At 32.3% G+C, this 20,274-nt stretch overlaps 1 protein-coding gene across 1 annotated transcript; it reads left to right on the top strand.

Annotated features, from left to right (window-relative positions):
* Positions 1–217: 217 nt before the first annotated feature.
* Positions 218–19,996, top strand: LOC129230732 (T-complex protein 1 subunit epsilon-like). The gene is made up of 10 exons (XM_054865153.1): positions 218–510; positions 2,450–2,510; positions 2,940–3,113; positions 4,516–4,705; positions 5,278–5,620; positions 7,956–8,075; positions 8,182–8,367; positions 10,643–10,780; positions 16,871–17,051; positions 19,719–19,996. The coding sequence occupies exons 1-10, from the start codon at positions 406–408 to the stop codon at positions 19,847–19,849; spliced, it is 1,629 nt and encodes a 542-aa protein (XP_054721128.1). The 5' UTR covers positions 218–405; the 3' UTR covers positions 19,850–19,996.
* The last annotated feature ends 278 nt before the right edge of the window (positions 19,997–20,274 follow it).

The raw sequence follows: 20,274 nt of genomic DNA, 5'->3' as shown, positions 1-20,274 counted from the left end.
TTTTTAAGGAAGTAAGAAGGCCTTGCAAATACAGAATATCAATTAATATCTGCAACTCAGTGTTTAAGAAAACACTATATTTTGAACTTAATTTTTATAATATTTTGTTTTCGTAAGTATTTATTATTTCTATAAACTGATACTTTTGACGGACGATCTGTGCTTCTAGCGGCAGAAAGTAAAACTAAATACGGGCGCTTTAAAGACGCATTGTGAATGCTCTTCCTGTGCAAGAAACCGGCATAGAATTCGCTAAATTTAAATGGCCGATTTGTTTGGATACCTAAATGCAATCTTAGAACATCCCCTAAAACTTAAAGTTGCATGAAAATTGCTACTTTCATTATTGATCATCGAAGAATATTTTTTTAACTTAAATTGTTTGCTTCATGATCTATTGAAACAATGGCTGCAGTGTGCTCAATAAATTTTGATGAATTTGGAAGACCGTTCTTGATTTTGAAAGATCAAGAGAGTAAAAATAGATTGACTGGTGTTGAAGCTATAAAGGTAATATTTTCTGGAATGTTTTTAATATTTTAGATGTGTTCAAACTTATTACGGATCACATGATCGCAATCATATTTGTTTATTGTTAGTAATGCCAAAATGAAGTTGCAGATGTTAAAATGTGACAGGCGTAAACTTACTATTAAGTACTTAAAAGCATTTAATGTGGAATAAAATAATTCATTATGGTTACGTTTAGTTGCAAACTGAATTGATCCAGCATTATTCATAAGTTCTACGCTGCTAATTTTTTTCTTTTCTTTTTTTGCCATACATGAGGTTATAAGTGTGGAACTCCTATTGAACTAGGGAGTTAACATGGAACATGCCAGTTTGATCGCAAACGTTCATAAGACCACACCTATTCATCGTTTTATTTTCACAATTTTGATTCCTTATTCTGATTTTTCGTTTCCTACATGAAGATTTCAAAAATGAATTTGCATTGCCGATATTCAGATGCGCTAAGTGCAAAAGTCGTTTCTACAGCTGTGTTCACAATGAGAAATTGCAGTTTAAAATTTTGCGCCTCCATGTATTGATTCAGATGCAAGTTTTCAGGATTTTTTTAAAAAAATGTTTCCCATTGAAAAGTGATTATAAAACATTGTATTTAGTTGAAATGTGTGTAAAGAACCACCTGGTGACCATAACTCAATTTTGATAAAATGATAGGACTTTTGTACTAAGCACAACATTATTCTTCTCTTTACAAAAGAAAAAAAAAAACATTCTTACTGGAGCCCAAAGATATTGGGAGCTCTAGGACAAGCACTTTTTCAGGCCCCTTGTAATTGAACATAATTTTTGACATTTGCTAAAATCGTTTTAGCCATTTGGGGGTCTTCAAACAGCAGAGCCCTAGACCAAGACCTAAGCTTATTCAGTAGGTAATCAGGCACTGTTTCTAATGATAACAGAAGTTTAGCTCACTAAAAGAAATTCCTATGTTTGTAATAATCTTTTCCTGAACATAATGTGTGGGTGGGCCATAAAAATTAATTTTTAAACCCATAAAAGCCCCTTATCTCCTGGCAAAGACAATAGTACTTTCAATTGTAGGAACTTGGTACATAATGGCACCAATTCAAATCTTGAAGATTATTTTTTCATTTTATTTATTGTTTGTTACCATGTTTTTTCAATTGTCATCTATTGAGGCTAAGATGGACACCTCCCCAATTTAGTACCCCAGACTCTGAGAAGCTGTTCCCTTCTGCATTAATTCCTACTATGTCAAGCTGAAAGAACTAGAGGGTCTCTCAAGTGACTAAAGAACTTTTTTTAAACAAAACAAGACTAAAACTTAGGTTAGAATGAAAAATAATCCTCTAAATAATTACAAGCTATTAAAAATAAAATAAACTGTGAAGTAAAAGGAACAAGCTCTTGAATTGCATGAAAAATCACATAAAACTAATCTGTCATATCAACTTTAAATGTTACTCCTTTAACAAGTAAAATAATCAGCCAAAGATAGTGTCAAAATAAACGTTACATAAAATTCAAAAAAGAACATGGCTGTGATGTAAATGCAATTTTTTAATTTTTGTCGAGGAAGAAAAAAAACTCGCCAGCCAAGCCAAGTGACTTATACCTTTTAATTTTTTACACACATAATATTCAATTTTCTTTTCATTGTACCTATTGATTTTGTTTTAAACCATACTTTCATTGTCTCAGGGGTTATTTATGTTGTGCTTGTATGTCATGTTATGTAAAGAGAAATAAAATTTGTATATAAAAGTAGACAATTTACTTGAAAGTTGAAACTGTTTGCAATCCAAAAACTTTCCTATTCATGTTTGAGAACATCAAAAAGCTGTTATTTTATTGTGGTTCATATATTCCATCTTTTAAAATGTGTTGTAAAATTGCTGATAGTGCACATAGTAAATGAAAATTTCTCATGTAACTTTATTTTTTAAATTTGTTTTAGACACATATATATGCCGGGAAAAGTGTAGCAAATACCTTACGAACTTCTTTAGGACCTAAAGGTGAGGAATGACTTTTGTATATTATCTCTCTAAAAATTGCATAATATCATTATAAGGAATATTTTTCAGCTACTGAGTTTTTTGTGTGTGTGTGTGTGTTTTCATTTTAACAGTTATGCTATACAAGGGTAGAGTATTTTTGAAAATTTTTGTACAGCAAAACCTGTCTACAACGATACTGTTGGGACCTAAAAAAAATATCGTAATAGACAGGTTATCATTATAGACAGTTTGACTATTCATGCCGATATTTTACTGGGGCCAAAAAAAAATATTGTTATAGACAGGTTATCGTTATAGAAAGTATCTTTATGCACAGGTTTCATTGTAGTTGCTGGTTTTTTCCAGGCTTGTCATTTGGAGGATTAACCCTGATTGTTTATATTTTATCTTGTATATTTTTTGTTCATATATTATCTTATTTTCTAGGGCTTGATAAAATGCTTGTTTCTCCTGATGGTGATGTGACTGTAACTAACGATGGAGCTACGATTTTAAAAATGATGGATGTTGACCATCAAATTGCAAAGCTCTTCGTCCAGTTGTCTCAATCACAAGATGATGAAATTGGAGACGGTACCACTGGTGTTGTTGTTCTAGCAGGTAAATTCTACAACTTTTCACAAAAGAAAAAGGAGTTGATAGCATCACTTAATTTGATTGTGTTGCCAGTGAAAAATTGTAATATTGATGTTAAAATAGCATTTTATGTAAAATTTTTCAGATTTATTATCTTTTAATATCACTACTGTATTATTCAAAGTTTTAGAACATGTTATTTTTACTGAACTAGGGGGCTCTGGCCCCTGCTCACTAATGCTTACCAACCTCCGAAGAGTGCTTCGCAATCTTATTTGATTCGCAAAAATTTAAATCGTGAGTTAGAAAGAAATAGATTAAAAATGCATTATGAACTCCCTTTGGATCAAGAAGCATCCCTTCCTGGGGTTTCAAAATTACTTGTACCAACTTGCAGAGTTGTAAGGGCTAAGAGATCCTGAGCATTGCAAAACTGCAGTTTGTATATTCATGGTCCCAGTAATATATTACGCTCCTTAGCTCGAGGCTTGAATTGAGTTGAGCCTAAGATTTTCCATTAAAATCAAAACCCTTTAAGTTTTTGAATAAGGGAAAGAAGAAACATGGGAATAGAAAAGGCGTAACTATGACAACGCCAAATAAAACATCAATAATTTTAATGGAGATGAGGATTATTCGAACTTGACTTTTAACGGATTGTAACTTTTTTCCCTTTGGAGATAGAAGCTCAGTTTTTCGACCATAGGTCGAATTAGATTTCGAGTAAAAAAAAAGACTCTCTTTTCAGTGGTGTCAAAGAGAAAACTTTAGGACAATTCCTTCGCTTTTTGCTGATAAATTCAATGAAGAAAGTACTTAAATTTTAGCTAAGCCTAAAAAAGTTTGAGCTAAAAACGCAAATAACTCCTGCCGTATTTAAGTTAGAGCATTGAAACTAATTGCGTAAAACGTGGAAAAATCTTCCCTTTCCAACGATATATAACATTAATATGTGCAAGTAATTTTTCACCCCTTTAATAGGCAATTAATGCGAAATTGGAGCTTAAAAAATTAATTACAAAAAAACTAATTCAAATTTAAAAAAAAAGAAAACTCCAGGTGCACAGATTCCCGGGGCTCGAAGTAATTTTGTACACCCCCCCCCGAGACCCCCAAAGGGGGGTCTCCCCCCCCCCCTTGGAAAAGAATCTCTTCTATTTCTCATAACTATGCAGAACAAGCAAACAAAGTTGTGCTTTTTTTACAAATTTTTGCTTATTATGTGTCTTGGCATATAACATTCCTATAGTACCTTGTTTTTTTTTTAAGTTTAATACAGAAGTCCATGCTTGCTGAAACAATTTTTCCATGCACACGTACCAATATATTTAATGATCATTTAGGTTTCCTACTTATATTTTTACTGATGATGAATGTTTGCCTCAGCATTACTTAATCTTCAGTGTAAATATTTCTTTGCCCACAGGTGCCTTACTTGAACATGCAGAGCAGTTAATCGATAAGGGCATCCATCCCATTAGGATTGCTGATGGTTTTGAAATGGCTGCCAGATGTGCAATGGACCACCTAGATAAAATTAGTGAAAGTTTTCCTTTTGATAAAGATAATTTAGAGCCACTGGTGCAAACAGCTATGACAACATTAGGATCAAAAATGTAATTTTTTATGTGTTCCTTTATTGCTAAATTTTACTTGAATGCGTGCATGTATAATAGAAGTGTAAAATCGATCACAAAATATTGACGTTAGAAATTAAACCATTTATTTTGATGCACCAATCTTAAGATTTCAAAAATGAAATCAGAGCCAATAACTTTCAAAGTAAATAATTAGACATACTGCAAGTAGTTGCCATGGTTTCAGAAATATATACAAGTAGACAACAAAGTATTCAAAGCAATATTACTAAAGTATTAAATACAGTGGTCGTCGCTGAAATGAATCACGTTTGTCCCAAATAGGTTTGATTCCACATAGCGGCTGATTCAATAAAGCGACTAATTTAATAAAGCTGGCTTTTGTTCTGCTTTTGACGATTTGATTCATTAAAGCACCTTTCAATAAATTAACAGTTTATGTGTGCATAATATTCAGATTAAAAGAGTTTTTATGACCACTAGATTTTTGTTTTATGATATAGTTAGCACTCAGTAACTCTTGATTATTTATAGCACTTTTTTATTTGAGCATTATGTATGTGTATATAGAACTTGTTTTTAATTTTCAGAGTTAACCGATGTCAGCGACAGTTTGCTGAAATTGCAGTTCAAGCTATTGTATCCGTTGCTGATTTGGAACGTAAAGATGTAGATTTTGAGCTTATTAAAGTTGAAGGGAAGGAAGGTGCTCGTTTAGAGGACTCTCTTTTAGTTAAAGGTGTTATAATTGACAAATATTTTAGCCATCCACAAATGCCTAAGGATGTTAAAGATGCTAAGTTAGCTATCTTAACTTGCCCATTTGAACCTCCCAAGCCAAAGACCAAACATAAGTTGGATGTCACATCAGTGGGCAGTTACCAAGAACTAGTGAAATATGAACAAGACAAATTTGTTGAAATGGTTCAACGGGTAAGATACGTATTGATTTATATTGCTTCTGTTTTTTTTTTTTTTTTTGTCTGTTTGTTCCACTTAGTATTTTTAAAGTTACATTACAATGCCTTATAAGTGGAACCAGAAAAATCAGTAGGTAGTTAGAAAGGTGGATGCTCAGAATTGCTAACTTTGGATTGCTTAAAGCATGGTGATGCAAATTTTGCAGTTTATAACAAGTAAAAACTATGCTGCTTGGTAATGCTTTTTTTTTTTATTCATATTTTTTTGGCAAAAACATCTGTAGACAGGCCTTAGTTCTGAAATATAGTCCCCGAAAAGCATAAAATATTCAAAGTCTTTTACAAAAGAAAAACAAGGATCAATGATTCATGTTTAAAGGGGGAATAAATCAAAGAATCCAGAGTACAAAATCTTTGAATATTTTGGGACGTTTCGTCTCCCCCCTCCCCCTCCCCCTTCCCAACTTTTGATGTATTTTCTGCTTTAATAATGCAGACCATAAATATTTTCTATCATGAACAAACTACACTCAAACACTGAAATTAAATTCTTTTTTTTTTTTTTTTTTTTTTTTTTTAATTTTCAGTTACAGACATATGTATAAGTAAATGGCAGTCAACAATGTTTTGACGCACAAAATTAGCAGATTACTGCAGACACGTGTTTCAGGGTTGCAGGGAAAACCCTCTTTCAATGCAAAATAGTGAGCTTTTGGATGCAAAGACATCCGGTCACGTGTCTGCAGTAATCTGCAAAATTTGTGTGTCAAAACAATGTTGATTGCCACTCACTACTCTGCCAATGGTATTTATTTCTTTTCTATATTAGGGAGAGACAGAAATAGAAGATTTTTTTAATACCGTGGAATCCGCTTAATTAGACCACCGGTTCATTGGACCAGCTGCTTATTCGGACCAAATCTTAAAGACCCAAAACTAATCCCATTGCACAAGCCTAATATTATTCGCTTATAGGAACCAAAAATTCGCTTAATGAGACAAAGGAACATGAGAACAAATTGGGGGAAAAAATCTAGCAGTTGCCCTTTTGAAGCGAGTTTCAAGTGGGTCAACAAATTTAGTGCAGTAAAAATTAATATTGGTTCCTTGTAACTTTCAATTAATCCCAGCAATATCAACAGAAAAAAATGGTGAATGAAACTCTCATTGCATGGGGGCTCTGTTCCATCCGAGACTAAAAAAATCTTGAAATTTCAAATTTCTTCAGTTCGGTTAGCATGTGCAATTAATTATGCTTTTTTTTTTTTCCAAAAAAAGAAAAATTTGTTGTAAAATACATAATTTTAATTTCAGTGGTATTTTCAATGGCTGATTAGCATTTTTAGCACTTATTTTTTCACTCTCACCTTATTTAGTTACTTCTGGTTGTTGAGTTAAATCGTACTGACTAGTAGGAATGTAACAAACCGTATCGGTTTAAACATGTTGTTGAATGAATGTAAAGAGATTCTTCCCTTTATTTTAATATATTTTTAACTGAAAAAATTTTGTAAACAGCATTTTTTTTTTGTATGCGCACCATAGATATGTGCTTAATAATCATAATAGCTTTTAAATGTTTTGTGTATATCATGTTCTATCAAGCTGCACAGGTCCAGTTCGCTTAATCAGACCAGCCGGTTATTAGGACCAAAATGGTCCCATCCCAATGTGGTCTTATTAACTGGAATCGACTGTCTGAAGTGTGGCTGAATGATTTTTTAATATTTTACATCAGCTTTAATAGTTTTTAGTACTTTGTTGCATGGTTAGATGCAAAATGCTCAACTTATGTCTTGATTTCAAAATATATTGTTTATACTTGTATTTCAATTGTTTCACTAATTAATGTAAATTTATTTGATATTGTTTTAATTTATCAACCTGATATAAACAAAACACCTTAGTACTGTTTGACCACAGATTTTATGGAATTGGCAAACATCCAATTAAGGCGACTACATCTGAATGAGGGGAAAAATAAAAATTTGACATGCGTATTCCGCTTATTTGAATGAGACTCTGTTTCATTTAGAGGCTAACATACATCTGCAAAATCTGACATCCCTGAAGACTAATATATGCTTCCATTTCCGCATGTAAACCAGATGTTTGCCTTTCCACACAATCCGTGGTTAGACAGTGAGATTCTGATTTAATCCTCAGTATTGTTAAATACAAAATTGAATTTTATTCATGTTTCAATATAGCATTTGAAATTTTGTATAAGGTTAAAAACTATCCATTGTTCATAAGTTTTAAGCATTGAAACAATTTTTAAAAAATATCTTAAAATTTATTCATTAGCAAAAGTAAAAACTTATAATTCCAACACTCATTTTATTTAGGTAAAAGATACAGGTGCAAACCTTGTAATATGTCAGTGGGGTTTTGATGATGAAGCAAATCATCTCCTTCTTAAACATGAATTACCTGCTGTTCGCTGGGTTGGTGGCCCGGAAATTGAAGTAAGACTTTTTGAAATCTATCCCAAAAAATTTAAGTATCATTTATTGCATTTACGCTGTTTTATTACTGTGAAAAGTACTAAATTATATTAATTTTTTTCTGTAGCTTATAGCCATTGCTACCGGAGGTAGAATTGTACCACGTTTTGAAGAGCTGACTGCTGAAAAGCTGGGAAAGGCAGGCATAGTTAAAGGGTTATCTTTTGGAACTACTGATGAAAAAATGCTTGTCATTGAAGAATGTCAAAATTCAAGAGCTGTCACTATCTTTCTTAGAGGGACAAATAAGATGGTAAGTAATTTTTTTCCTTCAAAGAAAAAAAATTGGAAATCATCTCTTTTTCTCACAAGCCACATGCTCAAAACTATCTTACAAGAGCTGTGACATAAACATTGATCTTGATATACATTTCTTTTTATTTAATGATTCATTTCATCTAAGCAAATAGACCTTTTTGGGGTCAAACCAAACTGTACTCGCTTATATGAAGAGGAAAATCCTTTTTTAGAATGTTTGTAGTCAGAAGCAACAGTTTATTTTATTTTATTTTTTTTTTCTTTTCTGTTAATTTTTGAAAAATTCTTATTCAACTGCTTTTACTAGGCCATTCATAAAAAAAAAGGCTTGGCAAGCCACAGGTTAAATATTACTCTTAAATCTTCAAAGTTATGTTAGTAAGTGATTTGAATGCCCTAATGATGTTTCATTCCCTCCTGTTAGTGTGGAGTATTAAATAACTTGTACAGTGTAACATCCATTTTTTGTTGTCAATTTCATATGTTCTCACTTGAATTCCTGAAAAATGAAAAGTGAACACTTTGTCACTACTGTCTTTGTATCAGTCTGTTTCCAGAAGATAATATTTTTCTTATAATTTTTCTTTCTCTTTATCTCGAAAAGTTAGCACATTTAGTTTTCTAACTAACTTTTCAAACAAAGAATAAGAAGCTGTTTTTAATTAATAACAGCTGTAAAATCACTATAGACTGTTCATTGCATTCATTGTTCGTTTTTCATTGCGGAACAGGATTTTCTCATAAACGATAGACAGTATTAATTTTTTCATACTTATCTCAAAGAACACAGTCGGGGGGAAAAAAGAACCTGTCTGTATAGGAAAAAATATGTTCTTTCTAATAGTACCAAGAAAAGAAAGCTGAAATAGACACACTTGAGCTGCAGCACATTGAAAACAGGCACATGTGAAGGATTTTGAGGGCCTCTTTAAAGGAAAATATCTCTTACAAAAATATTTATGCTCTGCAACTGTAACCCATTCAAAAAAAATAGTATTTTAACAATAGAATTAACAAAGTTCCCCCACCTCACTTTTTCACGAGTTTACATGCGTGCTACACAAAATCTAATGAGCTCAAACTCGCAAAAGTACAGAACATATTAACTGCAAAACATAGTTTCCCAAAATTTCAGGCTTCCAATTCGTTAAAATTTTCTGCGACCTTAGCCTAAAGATGGCGATTCGTTTCAAGAAGCTGATCTGCTATTTTTTAGCACTTTTTTTTGGGAGATCCTAAATTCCTTGATGTGTTGAAATTTTCACACAATAGCAACTTTTAACTGCTGTCTTTGTCTCAGTAATTTTTGTTGTTGAACCAGTTTCAGAGGCATTGGCTTGTAGTTTTTCTTATCACCTCTTGGATTCTTGGAGGCATAAGAATTTAAAAAATGGGGTGAAATAATAGGTGCAGTGGTAGAATTGCCACATCTGTGTGATAATCGCACTCCGAAAATAAGTGTTCCAAAAAATTTTAGCTGTGGTAGAAATTCTGCATTGGTGTAATTTGCACTTAACCGAGGAAAGTGTGTCAAAAAAATTTGATGCTCAGAAACACTGCACTTAAAAGCAATGAACAACTCAAATATGGTGTATCAGGCTGGTGAATAACCCATTAAAAAGCCTATTTTTAAAAAAGATGAGAGAAAATTTACTGCATATTCTTGCTTTAAAGAAAAATTTAAGGAAAAGACGGAATCCCGCTTCAAAATTCAACTTTGACTTTCAGAAAAAAATCTGGAACCTTTTGCCACTTTTTTTTTTGCGAATAAACTCTTAATGAGAAAAAAAAACTCAATTTTATAATCATGTTTGTGCAAATACCAACATTCCTTTTAAGGTTTTACATTATACTTTTTTGATAAACAAGCTCTAACTTATTTGCAATCAACTGTACAAAAATTTCAGAGTATGACATTTGGCTTTTCCAGCACTTTACGAACAGTCGGCTGTTTTCTGTGATTAAAGCTTTCAACTAACAGGTAGATAATACTGTATCAAACTGTTTCGGTGTCTATTTTTTTAATTATTTAGTTTAAAAAGTTGGACTAAAATCGGGATGGTGAAAAAAAGTAAGAAAATTACCTAAGCATGACTTGGGCCAAAGGGTTGCGCTTCTGAATGTCACTTTTAAACATGTAAACGCTGCAACCTATATTTCTGAAATTTTACTGTGGATTTTATTTCTCTCTTCACTTTGTTGCTTTAAAAAGTATTACTATCCTCTCTCATTGCCTTTTAATGATCTACAAAAGCTTTGCTATATTTTAGGTGGTGGAAGAATCCAAAAGAAGTATTCATGATGCCTTATGTGTTGTGAGAAATTTGATTAAAGATAACAGAGTTGTATATGGAGGAGGAGCAGTTGAAATTGCATGCTCTCTTGTAGTCAGTGAACAGGCAGACAAGGTAAATTCTTAAGTACATTTCTAATTAATATACTAGTCTCAAGTTTCTTCACATTTTGTTAAACACTTGTTTCTGTCCATATTGAAAATCTTTGTTAAAACTTTTTTTTACATTTTATTACTTAGTTTAAAAGTCAGTACCGGAGTAAAAATTCTGAACTGCCTGATAATTAAATTCTGGTTTCCATAAATCCTTACTAATTCTATAGATATGGCAAATCTTACCTGGCAGCTTTATAATACTGTGATTAGGATCGCCGCCTTTATTCAACTGCTATTTCAATTCCTAATAAAAACTATTAATTCAGTCAGTTTGACTTTGAGAGGATTTCTAATGAATGAGTTTCATTGATCAAAAGTCTTGAAATCTCTCTTAAAAATTTATAACTGAAAAAAATAGCACTAATTATTTTTTTGAAAAAATTACCTATTAGTATAAACTTTAAAATTAAGGCTCTCATTCTGTCATTAACCAAAAGGACCACGTATCTTTAAGGAGAAACAACTTGTTCAAGAAGAAGTGAGATGCTGTGAGTGACAAAAAAAAAAAAAAAACCATACATACAGTATGAACTGAGTGTCTGAAGTCGGTTGAAATTCAATAACTTCAATTAGAAAATAAATAGAATATTTTGAAACCAGCCATTTTTAATAGTGTTATGGGGTTGATAATACTGCTTTGGACAGGTAAACGGCAGTATCTGCAGATATGAGTATTTGAGATATTTGAAGAAACCAAGGCTCGAAAACTATATTGCCCGACATGCCCTGGTCATGTAAAAATTCCGATCAGACATGTAAATCGGCCTGTAATTTTTTAATCAAATATTTCACTCTGAAACTTTATTTCATACTTTATTAAACATTTACTGCATCCAAACTTCAAACTCAAAATTTATTTCAAGCCCTACCGCTAAAATCATATTTAAACAGAAAATCATTAGGAATCATTGGCAAAGTTGGTGAGTGATCTGCCTTTAGTTGAGTGTCAAGAGAATTCTCATTTACCGCAACAGGCAGGGGCATGCAAAGAAAATTTGGGGCCTGTCTAGAGATGAAAATTTTGAAGCGGTGGAAAAAAAACGGCTTTTTCGGGAAAAATTGGAAAAAATGAAAAAATTGATTTTGTTATGAATAAAAATAGGGTTCCTTAATAGCACTGTGTTTGTTGGAACATATAAAGGGTTAAGCATTAAAAAATATATGCAATCCACACATCTTCTTTTTCTGCTGGGCATAATTACACATAAAGGTAAGTTTAATTTAAAAAAAACTTTTTGTTTTATAATTGAGAACGTTCTTGATCAAACACCAGAAATAAGTCAAGTCGTCATTCAACCAATAATATTGGGTAAGGTGTGTCTAATCATAACAATTACATTTTCTATTTTAGATTGCCTTTGAAATTTGAAATAATATTAGTAATTATTGAATTTCAAACATGATTGATATTGTTTGAAAGAAAAATAAGTATGATTTTCCTTCCTTGCAATGTAACTTTAATGTCTGAAAACGAATGCTACTGAGTTTTGATTTTTTCTCATCCAGTCTAAGTCCAAATCGAAAATAAATTGTTTTTTCTTTTTCTTTCCAAAAGAAACCCCAAACCAAAACTGCGTAATGGTTTCTAAAGCTGAACCGAAACTTAAACTGGAGTTTCATCAGTTAACTATACAACCGTACTAAGCACGGTAGTAAAAGTAGTCATACCTGCACTTTTGAACAAGATTGAGTTATTGGAACCAAGTTGTTCTCTGTTTGTATTTTCCTTAAAAAATAAAATATTTTAGGGTATTCGATCGGGAACTATTTTGTAAAAAATTCTGAAAAAAGAAATTATAAAAAGACATCTGAATCAAATATATGGTTGAGCTAAACTTTAAAAAACAATATCTTAGTTTGAGCTCAACTGCAAATTCTTAGCACGGCAGTGCACAGGTTGCGGCAAAAAAGCTCGGACAAGGTTAGCATCATCGAATGGAAGCAAACTAATTTCTTTTTAACAAGTGTCTTTATTTTTGTCCCTCACTTCATTAGAAAATAATTTACAATATATATCCCAATTCATGTATTGTTTTTCGGTTTTCTTGCAATATTAAGCAAAAGACCTGCTATTTTTAAGTTGTTTAACCAAGTAGAATGATAGTCCGTATGCTTGTTGTGCCTCGGCAAACAGTATCTGACTCAGTATGCCGCTCCAAGTGGCTTGGAAATAATATCGATGTTCAGGAAGCATACAAGAATGAAAAGTGAACATTTCCGTTAATCGTCAGGCAGGGTTGGCAAAAACCCGGGTTTTTTTTAAAAAGCCCATGGACCCAGGGTTTTTTTTTTTTTTTTTTGGGTTTTTTAAAATAAAACCCAAAAAAACCCAACTAAAGCTGGGTTTTTTAAAAGAAATGCGGGTTTTTTGTCTTTTTTTAGGGAAAATGTGGGGTACTTGTAGAATATTGTAATGTAAGTATATGGACAAAGCATAAAAATTGTCTTGGGGTAAAAAAAAGCTGGAAAATTCAGAGTTTTCTGAAGAAAAGTATAAAAGACGACGAAACCCAAGAATGGTGAAGTTTCAGATTTTTTAGTTTCTATGATTACCAACAATTAAGGCAAAGTTACTTCTCCAGTGATTAAATCTATTGTTTGTATGCTCGTTTTTAATTACTACATTTTTTTTTTTTTTTTGCATTTTACTTTATTGTATTTCATTTTGTTATGCAAAACTACTGTAGAACCTCAAATAGTTTAATTCCCTTTTTACTGAATTCCAGCTTAATCAAGACATTTCTTTGAATTTTATGTTGCCTGTTTTTCTATTTCTGTGTACAGAGTAAGGAATATTAAACTTTTTGGTAAGAAAAGGAAAATACTCTACATCCTATTCTGTTTTCCGTCCGACCATTTGTAAAACCTGTTAATTTCTAAAAAATATACCTTGTGTGTGTTTATTTGAGATTTGTGACGTGTTGGTTTGCAGAAAATAATTCACACGAAAGCCTTTTGGCTAGAATAGTTTCCTCTGTACAATCTACAAATATTGAGAAAATCAGACGTGACAGGACTTAGTCAAGATAATTTGAGTTATTTATTGACCAGTTAAAGAAAAAAGTTAAATATATTTATTTAAAATCTTTGAAGTACTTTTTTAATGCCGTTAAGAGTTAAGAAATACTATTAAAGTTCAAAATTCATTTTTTATGTCCATTGTCTGGGTTGATGAACAAATAAAAAAGAAATTTAAATTGTGAAAGTATTTGAATTAATTAATTTTTTAAAAAACTTCTCAGAAAATTTAAAAAAACCCAAAAGTGGGTTAAATAATGGGTTTTTTTAGATGGGTTTTTTCAAAAAAACCCACTGGGTCCAACCCAATTGGGTCCAATCCGGCCAACCCTGTCGTCAGGTCATCTAAGTTAGTTCAATGAAAACCTTGTGTTTTCAAGAGAGAAGTCGTTCGTGAAACAGGAGGAATTTTTGACCGATCAGTGCGACTAAGGGCAAAAACAAATCTCGAGCACAAGCTTTAGTTCCAAAAAGTTCAGGCTTTTGCTGAAGAAAACAAATTTGTATGACTCCAAAGATGCCAGAAACGTTTGAGACGGGCCGCAAGTCCGCACAGGAAGATACCTTTCACTGATTGACGGTTCAACCAACGCATAACCCCCAGAACAATATAATTTGGTCTGTAAACAATCCAAGCACTTTAGAAACTGTTAAACATCGCCAAAATCCGAAGTTATGCTTGAACTGTGATGGAATCAGCACAAGCGACGAAAAATCTTTTTTTTTTTTGTAGATGAGGGCTGTAAAATAAATCAAAAAGTGTACCAGAAGGACATTTTGGAAGCTGTTGTACTTCTGTGGAACTAAGAACTCTTCAGCAATGTAGACTGGACATTTCAACTTGACTCCACACCAGTTCATATGGCCAAAAAGACAAGAGAGGTGCAAGGCGCATTGTTTTTCACAGGATTAAGCGCCATCCTTCAGGGCCTGAATGATTGCAATATCTTCTCGGTTTGTTTTACCCTGAACGACGTACAAGTTTATTTAATTAGAAAACAAAACATAAGTACGTGACAAAAACATATAGTGACACATGATCCTGGTTACAAATAAAATTCTTGACTACATATAAACTGAATTCAATGGCCAAACAGTTCCAGTTCTATGATAAGGCGGGAAAAAGAAGTTGCTTATTTTGGAAAAGAAACTTAATAAGCGAAAGAGCTTTCCTGTAGGCCTCTTTATCGATGAAGATGAAACGCTTCCATTGGGCTCTTAAATTACTTGAAATCACAATATGTAAATTTGAGGTAAATCTGCAGTAGAAGAAGTGCTCAAAGTCTCCAAATTCCCCACAAATGCAGTAGGGAGTTTCAAGGAGGCTTCTTTTGTGGAGATAAGAATGGGTAAGCCCATGGTTAGTGGTGAATTGGTTTAAGGGAGAACTTTGGAGTCGAGACAATACGTCCAGCGACCGTTTGATGAATGGTCCCAGTATGATTGCCAGTCTTTGAGGAGAAATTGATTGATATCATCTTAAGAGTGAGCGCTCTGCTAGCTAGTCCTCAATCCCATTTATTTCACTGTATGGCCTATTTTAGAGTCAAAGCTATACCCTAAACTACACAAAAATTTTGACTCTCTAAACCAATTACTTTAGAGGAAATAGGATTAAGGTAAAAGACTTGCGGTCCTTGGACAAAAATTTCAACAAGCAGTTGCACCTCTGTATTACTGCAAAAGGCTGCCAGATTGAAAACAATCAAATTTATTGATTGCTTAAGTTCTTCTCATATTATTATTTTTATGTTTTGTTAATTTATTTATTTTTAATAAAGTTGTATGAAAAATTGCCTGTTGTACGGGTTTGTTTGCCGCACCCTGTACATTTGGTTCACACAGTCAGTAGAAACATAGTTTTGTGATTAAAGTTATGCTTGTTTGTTTTATGAAGAAGGAAAATAAATTCTTCACTAAGGATATTGGTTTAAGCTTTTTTGTAAAAAGTATTAGTAAATGTTTTTTGATCTATATGTAAATTATATTATACAACAACTTGCATTATCAAAGTTAAACAGTATTTTAACATACAAGGAGGCAATGGGAGAACGATATAGCATCAGATTTTAAGTATGAGAAATTTCTAATTTTATTACTTTTTGCTGGAAATTTCTATTGAAACTCCCTGAAAAGTTGAAGAAATCCAATTTTTCCGAAGTGGAAATAAACCCCTTCGGAAAAAACTTTTTTTTTTTTCCGTTTTTTTTTTCCGACTGTTTTCATCTCTAGGCCTGTCACAAATGACTTTTCCGGGCCCCCTTCATATTGTTTACCCCTATATTTCATGCTTAGTTTTCAAAATATTGGGCCCCCTTCAGGCTCGGGCCCTGGCTAACAGGTGTGTCCCCCCCCCCCCTCCTGTGCACATCCCTGGCTACAGGGATTGCCTTAGGTCGAGTAGAAAAAGAGTTTGCTATTTCCGGTTTGCGTGGAAGTGATCCTTTTGGTTATATAATTTAAATTTTGATTTTAATATTGGAAAATTAAAGTAATTCTTTATTCTTCTATAAAGTTGTTAATTTTTTGTCCTATTAATGCTGTATGACAAACTCAAATGTTACAATAAAGAAAACTGAACATGTTAAAATTTTATTCAAGCATGTATATTTTAGACAAACATGCCCGGCAGGGCATGTAGCATTTTAAAGATTTTTCTACCCCTGGAAGAAACATGTTTTTGATTCAATACTGACAATAGGGAAAGATTGGAATGAGACTTTTTTTGAGCCAAAACCAAATAAGCAATCTTGTACAATAAAGCTATAAATAACAAAAATGAAAAACTTGCAGTTACTGCCCTTTACCTGCCCACGGCAGAACATAGCAGAAGATATAAATTAGAAGAGATATACTTTGCAATTTTGATAATCTGAAGTATTCTAATATTTTTTTTAATTAAATGTAATGATGCTCTTCTTACTGTAATTACTTTAAAAGAACATTTGTTGCATTGATTTCTACCTTTTTCCCCCATTTGTGTTATTACTTCCTTTCTTAACTGAAGTGAATTTTTAAAAATTTTGTATAGATTGCATCAATGGAACAGTATGCCTTCCGTGCTTTTGCTGATGCCCTGGAGAGTGTTCCTCTAGCTTTGGCTGAGAATTCAGGACTTAATCCAATGCTGGAAGTAACTTCCCTCAAAACCAGACAAATCAAAGAGAAGAATCCATGGCTTGGTGTGGATTGCATGGGAAAAGGAACCAATGGTAAAGTTATTTTTCAATGCCATGATTTTTTTTCTGCAAAAACATTTATCTTACTCATTATAACAATGATGAATTGTTCATGGTTTGAATCTTTTTGAAAAATGTTATAAATGTTCAGTTTATAGGTGTATATAGAGCATCCAACAACCCAAAAAAAATCATTTCATAGAAATGAAGAGCGTGGAGTTAAAATGAAATTTAGCTTTTTATTAAGTGATGTTTCATTTTGTACTCTTAGAATAAACTGATGATGATATAGTGCAAATGAAATGATTGGATTGCTGTTTCAGCTTATTCACATATTAACTTCACATCTGGTGTAAGTCTTCATTATGTCATCTCAGAAAATACTAACTACATGAATAAATTAACAATAACGTATAGAGACCATAAAACAAGACTTGAATTGAATTTAAAAAGAGCAAAACTTAAAATTAAAGCTTCAGTGATTTATATTTTCATATTCTTAGTGTTGGTTTTAGTGAAATCCACTATTTTGATTTGATTGTTAAAAAATAGGTATAAACTGTTGGTTTTCAGTGCTTTGTACTGCACAATAAGATTTTGATAGGGTCCTTTAAATGTAGCATGTAATATTATTTATTGCAATATCACTAAAGGATCTTAAACTTACTCCTGAAAATTTTCTTTCTCTTTTCAAGAGATTTCTTTTAAAAAATAAATGCTGGTTAGGATTTATAAATGGAATTTAGATAAGAAATAAAAACAATTACCTTTGACAGAAAAGTTAATGATAAAAAAAATAATTTAGCCAGAAATGTGCAATACTATTGCGTACACATGTTTGAGTTTAACTAGGAATCTCTTTTTAACATAGAAAAGTTTTAAAACTTCCAACTCCAAGAAGTTTCTTTGCTGAGCTGTGTAGCTCAAAAGCTTTTGTGTTGTAAAAAGCAGTGTATTTGTTAACTTGCACCAAAATATATGTTGGGAGGGTCAGGCCACTTTGGTCTGCTTTTCTACTTCTCATTTTTTATCTCAAAATTGAATGAGCTGTTTGATATTTTATCGTAAATTTTATAAAATATTTCTCATCATCCCAGTATTTTGAAAATGTTCAGTTCGTCTTTTTTTGTGTTAATGTTTTAACAATAATTTGAAGTGGGCCAACTTGCCCTGGGCCCAGGTAGTTGGTCTGCATTACGAGAATAACTGTTACAATTTTATTGATAAATATTATCCAATATTTTAACTGACTCATGTTGTTTTGTGTTCAGAATGAAAAAACATACAGTTAGAAGATCAATATAACTTATTAAATTACACTAAATACTAAATTGACCAACTGTTTTTTTTTTTTTTTTTTTTGAGCAATCACGATTGCTTATTGCTTTTATTTGACTGTCCTTGACGTTACGGTTCCTTTTTCAGCTTGGACCAGGGCTGCAGCACCACCGTCCACCGGCGGCGGCGCGGCTGGCCCTGAGCACTGTCCCCCGGAATCCACTTTTGCTGGGCGGTGGCGTCCATGTCCTACACACGCATGGTCATACACACTCCCCTACGTGCGCACGCCTTTACACACATACACACGCCTACGTGCACACACGTAAGCCTACACACACAACTATACACACGTAACCACCCAGGAGGAGGGACATGCTTGGGGGGGGGAGCCGTTTCTAGAAACAATAACTCTAATCAGTAGGGTCTTGTCGCAACTCGTGATTGCGAAAAACATAATTTGAATTCAAAGTTTCGGAACTCAAATTAGAATCAATTGGGGGAAGTAGGTCACAGATTTTACTTTTTTTTTTTTTTTTTTTGCATTTTTTATGACAAAACCATGTACATTTTCCCAAGAATCATCACAATTTAAGTCTTCATCCACTTCACTTTTGCTAATACTAGAATATCGCGTTGTAAATTCTTCTATAAGCTTTTGATTTTTGTGGGTTTTCTAAAAGTGGACTAACGTTCTCCGGGTTCTTGGTTTGCAAAAATGCTTTCTTTTTTTTCTTTGTAACTAAAGTAAAGAAACAGCAAATAAATATAGACCCATAAAATTTACTTTAGCAAAAGAATTCAATTTATTTCTCCATTTTTCATGAAAATGGTTTTTCATTAAATAAAGTTACTTTCAGAAGTTACTCAACACGGCCAAAATAACAACCTTTGTTTCCAAAACGAAATTTGTTCAATATATCTGTACTATGTAATTTCATTATGAGATTGGTAGGACTATATTTGCTATTTGTTGGTAACAAATTGAAATACAAAATATTTATAGTGTTAAAATTGAGACCAGTGCAAAGAATTTTGCCTTAATTTCTGATTTACGTATTTAGAAACTTATATAGCTGCAGCTAAAAGTTATAACAGATTTAATGGGGGGGGGGAAGAAGTCTGTATCTAGAACCAAGGTTTTATTATTATTGTTAGTTGTATTATTATTTTTTCATTCTAGTTATATCATGAGGATTTTTCAGACACTTTTTTTAAGAAAGATCAATGAAATAAATTTAGTGCAACAGGACAAATGATGTCAGATCAAAAAAAAAAACTTGCTCTGATAAAAGTAAACATTTCAAACAAGTTATAAAATATTAAATCTTTTTACTCTCGTTTACTCATTTCATATTGTATTTTGATTTACCAAAATTGTTTGCTTACAAGAATTTTTTATGATATGTTTCTGTTTTTCAGATATGAAATCTCAGAATGTTATTGAAACATTAACTAGCAAGAAACAACAAATAAGTCTTGCAACCCAGCTTGTTAGAATGATTCTGAAAATTGACGACATAAGATCATCAGCAGATGGTTCAGAGTATTAAACTGTTGTAAAAGGAACAAAACACATCGCTTCTCTGTATTAACACCTTCAGTTTATGTATATTTCATCTTTTTTAATGTTCAAATGATTGCATTTTTACATTTGTTTTGCCGTGGCAAATGGGCCTAATAAATTAACTGCAAACCTCCTTTTTTCTTTGTGTCTTTTACATTTGAATTGCCTCTTCTTTTTTCCATGTAATTACTTGAATCCATTATTTTAGAAAGGGCATGGGTTCCACTAATGAAACTTTTCAGGATGCAATAAAAAGTGTTTATTTGGTGATAAATTACATTCTACAAGTAATTTTAACCTCACCCCTAAATTATGTTTCATTTCGTCACTGATATTAATTTTTAAAATTTGAACTTATGCACTTTCTGTAATCAATAGCCTGAAAGTCGAGTTTGGAGTGATGAAAATGTA

The sequence above is a fragment of the Uloborus diversus genome, chromosome 9, assembly GCF_026930045.1.
Source record: "Uloborus diversus isolate 005 chromosome 9, Udiv.v.3.1, whole genome shotgun sequence".
In the NCBI taxonomy this organism is placed as follows: domain Eukaryota; kingdom Metazoa; phylum Arthropoda; class Arachnida; order Araneae; family Uloboridae; genus Uloborus; species Uloborus diversus.
Note: the sequence above shows the minus strand (reverse complement) of the source record. Positions and strands in the feature narration are given on the sequence as shown.

Coding starts and splice junctions, on each gene's coding strand:
- LOC129230732 (XM_054865153.1), top strand. CDS start 406: ATGGCTGCAGTGTGCTCAATAAATTTTGATGAATTTGGAAGACCGTTC. Junction 2,511..2,939: donor AACTTCTTTAGGACCTAAAG/GTGAGGAATGAC, acceptor CTTATTTTCTAG/GGCTTGATAAAATGCTTGTT. Junction 10,781..16,870: donor TCAGTGAACAGGCAGACAAG/GTAAATTCTTAA, acceptor AATTTTGTATAG/ATTGCATCAATGGAACAGTA.